This window comes from Ctenopharyngodon idella, chromosome 21, assembly GCF_019924925.1.
Source record: "Ctenopharyngodon idella isolate HZGC_01 chromosome 21, HZGC01, whole genome shotgun sequence".
NCBI lineage: Eukaryota > Metazoa > Chordata > Actinopteri > Cypriniformes > Xenocyprididae > Ctenopharyngodon > Ctenopharyngodon idella.
The window spans coordinates 13,606,196-13,615,113 of NC_067240.1; the positions used below are offsets into that span (position 1 = coordinate 13,606,196).

The 8,918-nt window shown below is 34.5% G+C and overlaps 1 protein-coding gene across 2 annotated transcripts; it reads right to left on the reverse strand.

Moving 5' to 3' along the window:
- Positions 1-321: 321 nt before the first annotated feature.
- LOC127503493 (WD repeat-containing protein 73) lies at positions 322-5,530 on the reverse strand. Of its 2 annotated transcripts, XM_051877413.1 has the most exons (9): positions 5,450-5,530; positions 5,008-5,125; positions 2,783-2,850; positions 2,610-2,695; positions 2,438-2,526; positions 2,033-2,100; positions 1,691-1,852; positions 838-1,200; positions 322-685 (listed from the first exon to the last, which is right to left on the reverse strand). In XM_051877413.1, the coding sequence occupies exons 1-9, from the start codon at positions 5,505-5,507 to the stop codon at positions 447-449; spliced, it is 1,251 nt and encodes a 416-aa protein (XP_051733373.1). In that variant the 5' UTR covers positions 5,508-5,530; the 3' UTR covers positions 322-446. The 2 variants fall into 2 exon arrangements, with proteins under 2 accessions (XP_051733373.1, XP_051733374.1); XM_051877414.1 differs by lacking the exons at positions 5,008-5,125; positions 5,450-5,530 and adding an exon at positions 2,986-3,249.
- Positions 5,531-8,918: the final 3,388 nt, after the last annotated feature.

Below are 8,918 nucleotides of genomic sequence, written 5' to 3' on the forward strand. Positions count from 1 at the left end.
AATTGTGTCAGATATATTAGAATAAACATTCAAATGTGTATATGAACATGGTGTTTCCTCATTTTTAAACTTTATAAATGATAATAAGTATCACACATAATGGTTCTCTTCTGTTTTGCATACTTGACAATGAAGTCCATTGTCAACACAACAACAAACACAGTCCACAACATCAAAACAGTCAGACTGGACAAACACTGAAACAATATTAGATAATATGAACACTGAAATCTCTGAGGTCATTTTCACTTCAATCGATAACTGAGGTGCAAGATGACGGCAGCTGTGTTTTTATGAAACAGAATAAAGTGTTCCAGAGAGTTGTATAATAATATAGTTTATTGACTTAATAGTCATTAAATTGTTTGATATTACTTCATATACTCGTACAGAAATGTATCACAGAACAGTTTATGCATGTATCACGGAACAGTTTTGTCTAATGATCATCTGTCAGTGATTTTGTCCACCCAGTCCCATACATGTAGAGATCCATCAGTAGCTGCAGAAAGAAGAGTTTTTGGTCGTGACTGATGCCAAGAATGAGTGGTGACAACAGCTGGGGAACCACTGTATTTTGCATCATGTGACATATCATGACCTCTGTGTGAGAAAATTGGCTGAGGGCTCTGAACTTCTGTGCTCCAATTTGTTGTGTTATAAATATGTACCGTTCCATCAAACCCTTCAAAAAAGAAAATTGTCAGGTCATCGGTGAGTAATCAATGGTCTTCACACAGGTCCACATTATGAAATATAAATTCAACAATTTGTATCAAACTCAACCTTACAAGATTAAATTTTAGCTTATTTCAGAAAGGAAAAAGCTCCACTTACCAGACACAGACAGACAGCTGTCAAGAACAGGAGCCCAAGAAACTTTCAGAAAGTCATTATTTGGTGGACTCTGTTGGACATTTAGTCGGGTTTGACAAAATGGACTCTGTAAATCTCTTAGATCTGACAGCAGAATGTGACCGGTGGACGAGAGTCTTGCGACAGTAGAAGGTTCAGACTGGAAGCTGTCACTCCTCAACCCAAATGACCAGTGCAAACCACTCTTACTCTCTTCCAGAGGATGATGAGCAGTTGAGGGGTCTCTTGTGTCACCCATGAGCAGAGTGCCATTGCTCGCACAAATGAGAAACACATGAGCGTTCACAAACTGTAAGCCACTCACCGAATCTAAGGACTCATTTCCTGTAAAAAAAAAAAAAAAAAAAAAAATTAAATTAAATTAAAATAAATTATATGAAATGAGCTATTATATATATATATATATATATATATATATATATATACACACACACACACACACACATATATAGTACTGTGCAAAAGTCTTAGGCATGTTAGTATTTTCATCCCAAAAAATGCATTTAAGACAGTTATTTATATCTTTTGCTGTAGTGTGTCAGTAGGAAATATCAGTTTACATTTCCAAACATTCCTTTTGCCATTAATTGTAATAATCCAGTGAGATTTTTGTACCCTGATATTTCCTACTGACAATAATAAATATAAATATTATATATATATATATATATATATATTTCAGATATGTTTTTCAACTAATGTAAAAAAAGGGGTTTTGATATTGAATAAATACATAAATATCTTATATTTCAACAAAAACTCATTAAAACCAACAGTAAAAAAAAAGGATAAAGGTAATAGGTTTTTATATTACCAACTGTATACAGAACGCGTCCTGTTGCTATCTCTGTCAGCTGAACATCACTTATACAAGAACCATGAAGAACTGCTGGATCGTCTATCAATCCAGGAGCTATTTTAATGCCTTTTGCTGATGTGCTCTTGAGGTTTATGACTCCAGTCCTTTTTATAACATCTGTATTGCAAAATGAGGTAAGATACTACGTGAAACGTTCCATGAATACAAAAATATAAGATTATTTTATTATAATAATAATAAAAACATTGTATTTTGTAGACAATTACACAGGACTCAAAATATAATTTTCTTATTGTTAATCCCATTTGTAATTAACTACATGGACATATATCTTACCACTATCATCGCTTCCAATATCCCAAATCTGCAACGCTGAACTAGAACTTCCACTAGTCACCAAACACCTGTAAAGAACAGCTGATATTACATAAAGAAAAAGAGAAGCCTTGACCAGCACTCAAACTAGTGAGTTGCGGGCAGCAAGGGGGAAAAAAACAATGCTAAATGCAAATAGTAAAATGTAACCAATCATATAATCATGCACATACATAGCAAAATAAACAGGCCTATACATTTTTAAAACTGGGAATTGAACATTTCTCAAAATCTTGCTGTTGTAGACAGTAAAATCAAACTGCAGTATTTTGCCTCAATAATTAGTTTGAGCTAGACAGCTACATTAGATAAGATTTGTCAACAATCCCATTAGCACTTCTGACCAGATCTAGATCTAATTCTTACCTCGTTCCAGGGATATGTATCAAACACTCAACAGGTTCCTCTGAAAAGCCACCATGCTGTACTTTGAAGTCTCTTTCTGCACAAAGACCCTAAAGTTGTGAACAACAGGCAGTCAAATTAATTTCACATTCAAAATACATACTAGACTTGCATTTCTGATTTCTTCATTCACCTGGTTGTCGCCTGCATATAACTTAAGAGGCAGGAGTAACTCTAAGATTTCACTTTTTGTTCCAGTGTATCCTGCAACACAAATACCTGGAACATAAAAGAGAAAAAAGCCTTTAATGGATTTTCTTTTTTAACGGTCTACATGTTTCATGGATTCATTTAAAGATGATTTACTTTTGTCACCCGTCCACTCTATTACTTTTGTCGGATGCTCCAGCTGAAATAGATGCAGGTCTTTGTATCTGAAATCAAGAAGACGCAGAGTTGAAACGCGCCCCTGATACCCAAAAATGCTGTCTAGGTAGGAAACACAATGAGTTTTGAGACACAACCACTATACAGGCGATCAAATGCAAGTCTACTGCTGTCAGACTGACGTGTTTAGAGACTCCATAAACCAGTCTTCAGCTTCATCAGAGGATATATCCATGCTGAATGATTGTTCACTTCCAAAACAATGTAATAATAATAATAAAATTAAAAAAAATCCGAGTCCTCCTTAAGTTTATTCATCGGCAGATATTTAAAAACGGTCAATATTTCCGGGACACGTTCCTCTGTACTTCTGATGTGTTTTTAAAAGTCCAAGTTGCGTTGTCGCCACCTGGCGGCACGAGGTTAATGTCGCACATTTGGTTTAGGAAAGTTTAGGACATTACGTCCATGATTTTTAAGAAACATAAAGTTCAAAATCATCATTATTCATTCTACTTTTGTTTTGGCTTAAAATTACCATTTTATTGTAATTTCATAAGCATTTATTGGCCGATATAAGTTCATGATAGGTCCTCTTCAGCCTGTCAGGAAATCAAGATTTGATAGAGATGTCCTTAATACCAATCCTTTATTGATAATTGTTTAATAGACTATAGTTTTTAATAACTTTAATGTCTCAAACAAGGCAAAAAAAAAAAAAATGTGCCTATATCTTGGCTACACTTAAGCTATTGGACATGTCCACACTACTATTCCTCAACAAAAAAGATATAGTTTATTGAACAATAAAAGCTGATTTGAGCACACAAGGAATGACTACTTGCTTGTTGTAAACCATAGATTCTGGTTTATTGTGTCTTATAAAGAAACAAAGTAGATAACCAAAACAGAAAAGATCAGGATAGTAAACAAGAGTAAAAACTGTTGACAAACATTTCATTTACAGAAGCTGCGTTCCACAAAAGCTATTTGGGTCAGACCCTTTTTTGGGTTTGTTATTGTCTAGTGGCTGCACAATGCAAAGCAAAGCCAGCTCAACTTAAACCACACCATCCTTTGACTTTCATAAACACAGACTGAATAGAGTTAAATGTTGGAAATGTGTGGCATGCCTCTCTTGAAAAAGAACCATGTATTAATTGTAATCCAGGATTTACAGTGGTGGCATGCTTTAGCTGTTCCATCAGCTTTACTCAGTTTATGTTTTAATACCATTCCACTGTGTAACTGCACTGCACTCATTACTTCATCTGTTTTTATTTTTAGTCTCTCATTTTTCGTATGAATTATGTTTTATTTTTACTGTTATCAAACAAGAACAATTTTTACAATCATTATTTTCATCATCTCTTTAAAATCATTGTTAAATGTCAAAAGACTCACTACTCCGAATAATAAAGAAATTGTTTCTTTCACCACATATCAGCACTGAAACCTAAATAAAGATGTTTTTGGAGATGACGTTCCTCTGAAGATGTAGTTTTTAAATCAATCATCAGTTGAGGTCTGCTAAGATTATGTTATTTTTGCTAAAACCGCACAGCATCTGAAAATAATGGATAAATCATTGTTAAGAATTATGACATTTACATTTTTGTTTAATGAATACTAAAGTATTACATACAAGACTGTTCACAAGGTTGGGGTTAATAAGGTTTTTCTGAGAAATTAATTAAAAAATTAATACTTCTATTTAGCAAGAATCAAAAGTGACAGTAAATAAGGTTACAAAAGATTTCTATTTCAAATTAATGCTGTTCTTTTGAGCCTTCTATTCATCAAAGGATCTAAAAAATGTATCACTGTTTCCGCAAAAATCTTCTTGAGCAGCAAATCATATTCTGAAGGATCATGTGACACTGAAAACTGGAGTAATGATGCTGAAAATTCAGCTTTGTCATTGCAGGAATAAATTTCATTTTAAAATATATTAACATATAAAACAGTTATTTTAAATCATAATAATGTTTAACAATATTGCTGTTTTTACTGAGTTTTTGATCAAATAAATGCAGCCTTAGTGAGCATAAGAGACTTCTTTCAAAAACATTTAAAAAAACCTAAACCCCAAACTTTTGAATGGTAATGTTTATAAACAGATATAATATTATATATAACATTTTTATATGCTATTTTATATAAATATATTTTCAGTTATTTATTGTCATTTTATATCAACATACCTGTATTTGCGTGGACAGCCATGGTGACTAACAATGTATTCTTGGTCAAAACAGAAGCGACGGCAGAGTCCTCCATAGCCACAAGTCCAATTCTGAATCTGCACTTCAGCATTATGCACTGAGACAAAATCATATCCAAAATGTATTGTTGTGCATGTATATGTTCAATTGAAATGTTAGTATCATCTGTGCGTACACATTTTAATACTACTGGTTAAAACAAACAAATGTTATGACTAAAAATCCAATTGAAAGTTATCCAGAAAAAAAAAAAATACTTGTGTCAAATAAGCAACACTTTCACAAAAGAATTAAGAAACATTATTATAATAAGTGTATAAAATCAATCTTCTCTATATTCATATATCTCATCCTTCACTTTGATTCACAAACAAAAATACACATGCAAACACCCACAAACACACCAGCCAAAAAATCCTACCATTCCCTGTGAAAAGTGCAAGCAACGTAACAAACAGAATCATGCCAAGTTTCTTCATAGCTTTACAGTCTGAGCCTCTTAGGCTGTGTTGATTGCAGTGCCAATGTTTCATTTATACAACATTGAGGCAAAGGGGAGGAGTCTAAATTTCAGCTACACACTTTCTAGAAGAGGCGTCTTAAAAGTAGGAAAATAGATTCTGTCCTGGAAAACTGCTGGCCTGAAGATTTACCAGAGTCATTTTAGTCTGCCACTGAGTTCTATAGGCATCTAAAAAAAAAAAAAACAGTGTCATTCAAAGTACAGGATTGTCAGAATGATGGATCTTAAGTCCTTCATATAGCCTACCTAAACACACAGGTTTATATTGTATAATTTATTGTAGGCCTATATATTGTTTGATTTTAACTCTTTCCCCGCCAGTGTTTTGGTTGCCAGCCATAGCAGGGGTTTGATCATTTTCACAAAAATTTAATGGCCCCCAGAGTATTTTGTTGTATGAATATCTGAACATGTAAAAGCAACATTTTGAACAAAAAGCTGTTTCTGCTCCTTTTTAAAGCTGCAGTCCGTAAGTTTTGCCTCTTTGTCGCCATCTCTGTTTGAAACCTGCAATTGCAGTTATTTGCGGAGTTATCATCTTTACCGGTGTGGATACTGTACTTCGGAATCACAGATTCTTTGTCTTGGAAGTATGACCAAAATACGAATTTTCACCAGTAACAAATCTGCCACTTTTTTTCTGACCAACTGGCGATTAAATCTAACTATGAATCTCCAGTTGTCACTAGCCGTGTTTCCATTACTCTATGCAAATTGAAATTGCAAATTGAAAATACGCCCAATGGAAACACATCAATTTCACAAAAACTCCCATATATCACAAAAAAGCGTTTTTACGCTTGCAAGAGGTGGTTTTTCAGGATATTCGAAAAAGGAATATTTCGCAAAACTGCAATGGAAACAGTTTTTTCTTTTTTTCGCATTTACATCTGGCTTACGTAAAAGTCAAGCATTCTTTAAAGAGGGAGTGGTATGTTTGGACAGAAGATGAGAGTTCTTCATTAAACTCATAAAAGACAAAAATATTACAGGACTACTGGATTTTAAATAAAGAAATGCCACAATTTGAATTTTAGCAGATAGGAGGGAGAAACACCCAGAAACACCTCATACGTGGCTGCTCCCAAGGGGGTTTCCTTGCCATAAATGCTTGGATAACATGCCTACGTCTCCTTCGATTAAAAATAATGGCTCGTGCAGTGGCTGGGATATAAGTAGCCTAAACCTACCAACATCCGTTGCCATGATTTTTGGAATTACTTATCACGAGAGGGAAAAAAGACGTTTTAGTCGCATAACATCTGTTAATGGAAACACCGTCATTTCGCAATAGTTTTTTATCTATATTTAGAAAATATTGCAAAAGTTTTATGATCTGGAATTTCAAAATCTGTAATGGAAACGCGGCTACTGATGATTGTCATTTGGATCTTTCTGGATTAGCCTACAATCCGCTATCAAAATGATACGTTTCATTTTGAACACTGGCTGGTTATGTACTTGCTCAAAAATTGATTTTGGATCATTTTTAACCAAAAAAAAAAAAAAAAAATTACGGACCGCAGCTTTTAAAACTGTTTTAATCCGTAGAATCTAGGCTACTTTCAGAATATGCGTAATAGCGCCCCCTACCGTGTAACAGTGAAAACACGGGAAGCCGGAAAATTCCGTCAATGTTAAAGTAGCCTAATAGTTCACCCAAAACTGAAAATTCTGTCTGTAGGGGGATAGTTCACCCAAAAATGAAAATTCTGTCATTATTTACTCACCCTCAAGTTGTTCCAAACCTTTATGAATTTCTTTCTTCTGCTGAACTCAAAAGAAGATATTTTAATATCTTCTTTTGTGTTCAGCAGAAGAAAATTCATACAGGTTTGGAACAACTTGAGGGTGAGTAAATAATGACAGAATTTTCATTTTTGGGTGAACTATCCCCCTACATACTGAAATATCAGTCAACTTTTCTTGTATGATCTCTGTTTAGCCTGAAAAATGTGTTTTATGAATGAACCAGCAGATGTCACTGCAGCATTAAAAGCCAAGGAGCAAATTTCCTTGAACGTCAGTAAATTGATTATGGCTACATTAATTTTCTCTCTCTAAATTCACTTTATATCTCAGTATGTTTCATAAAACCTTTCATTTATGGGAATACAAATTATTTGAGCACAAAATATGTTCCTTAATAAAGCTGCATTGATATATTTAAGTGAAATATTAGCACACTTCCCATTTCTTTGTCTGCATTTCAGTTAGCTTCCTTGAAGTGTTCACGATAGCAATCAAACAGTCTTATCTGTTATTAAAGCAGATTATTCATGGTTCTCACATTGTTCAGTGGAATGATGGTAAAACCACATCCTTTAGAAGGCAGAGTGCAGCTTATGGGGAATTGTACTGTACAAAGCGAGTTAAGTTGCTAAAAAGAGTGAAAATGGGTCATGGCATTATTAGCCTTTTTCTAATGTGCGTCATCTAATGCATCATAAGGCCATTATGGAGGGACCAAATACAAAAACATTCTCCCTGGAGACAGAAAGGACTGTTAGAGAGATTTGAAATTAAAATCATTGTATCTAGTTGTTTTTGGGTCTAAGGACTGAAACAAATTCAGGTTGGAAAAAAATATACTGGTTTAAAACTTCTCTAAGGTGCACACGCATGTGGTTACAGACACTTTGTTTCTGACTTTGCCTTACTGCTGAGGAAAATTATACATAATATAGATAATTATGCTATGTAACAGGCTTTTAAGCTGTCTGTGTCTGCAGCAAATGGTCACATTTCCCTGTGTTTTTAGTCTACCTTTATTTCAGAAGGGAGAAACCATGGCGACTGGATCTCCCACATACTGCCCAGCATAAAAGAAACAAAACAAATGGAGCCAATGGCTTCCTAATATGCCGTGGTGAAGGTTGAAGTGCCTCGAGTCGTGACAATGCGAGCACAACTGACCTTGCTTTCAAACTTGTCCCCCTCAAATCTGTAGGTAGATGCTGAGGATGGCATGTGGACATGAGGACGTTTAAGTGACAATTCATAAAAACCAAAATAAAGAAAGACAGATTTTCTGCAAATAGCACAAATGTGGATGGATTTGAAAAGGTTTGTCGCCACTATGTGCTTTGGCATGATGTTGAATGATGAATCCGTGGGGAGACCATGGTGACCGTTTGTTCACACAAACACACACAAATCCACAAATGAAAAGAGACATCCCTCCTGTCAGTCATGCTGTAATTATGACTGTATGAAATGATGTAACAGAATTGTTTGTTGTATATTGTAGTTTTGGCTCCAGAGCTTTTTTCCTGCAGCACTCATGATGACTGTCTCTATTGCTCATTTTCAGTCTTCCCACATCTCTTCATATTTGAGTTCACGTAATAAATAATCAAATATTCCT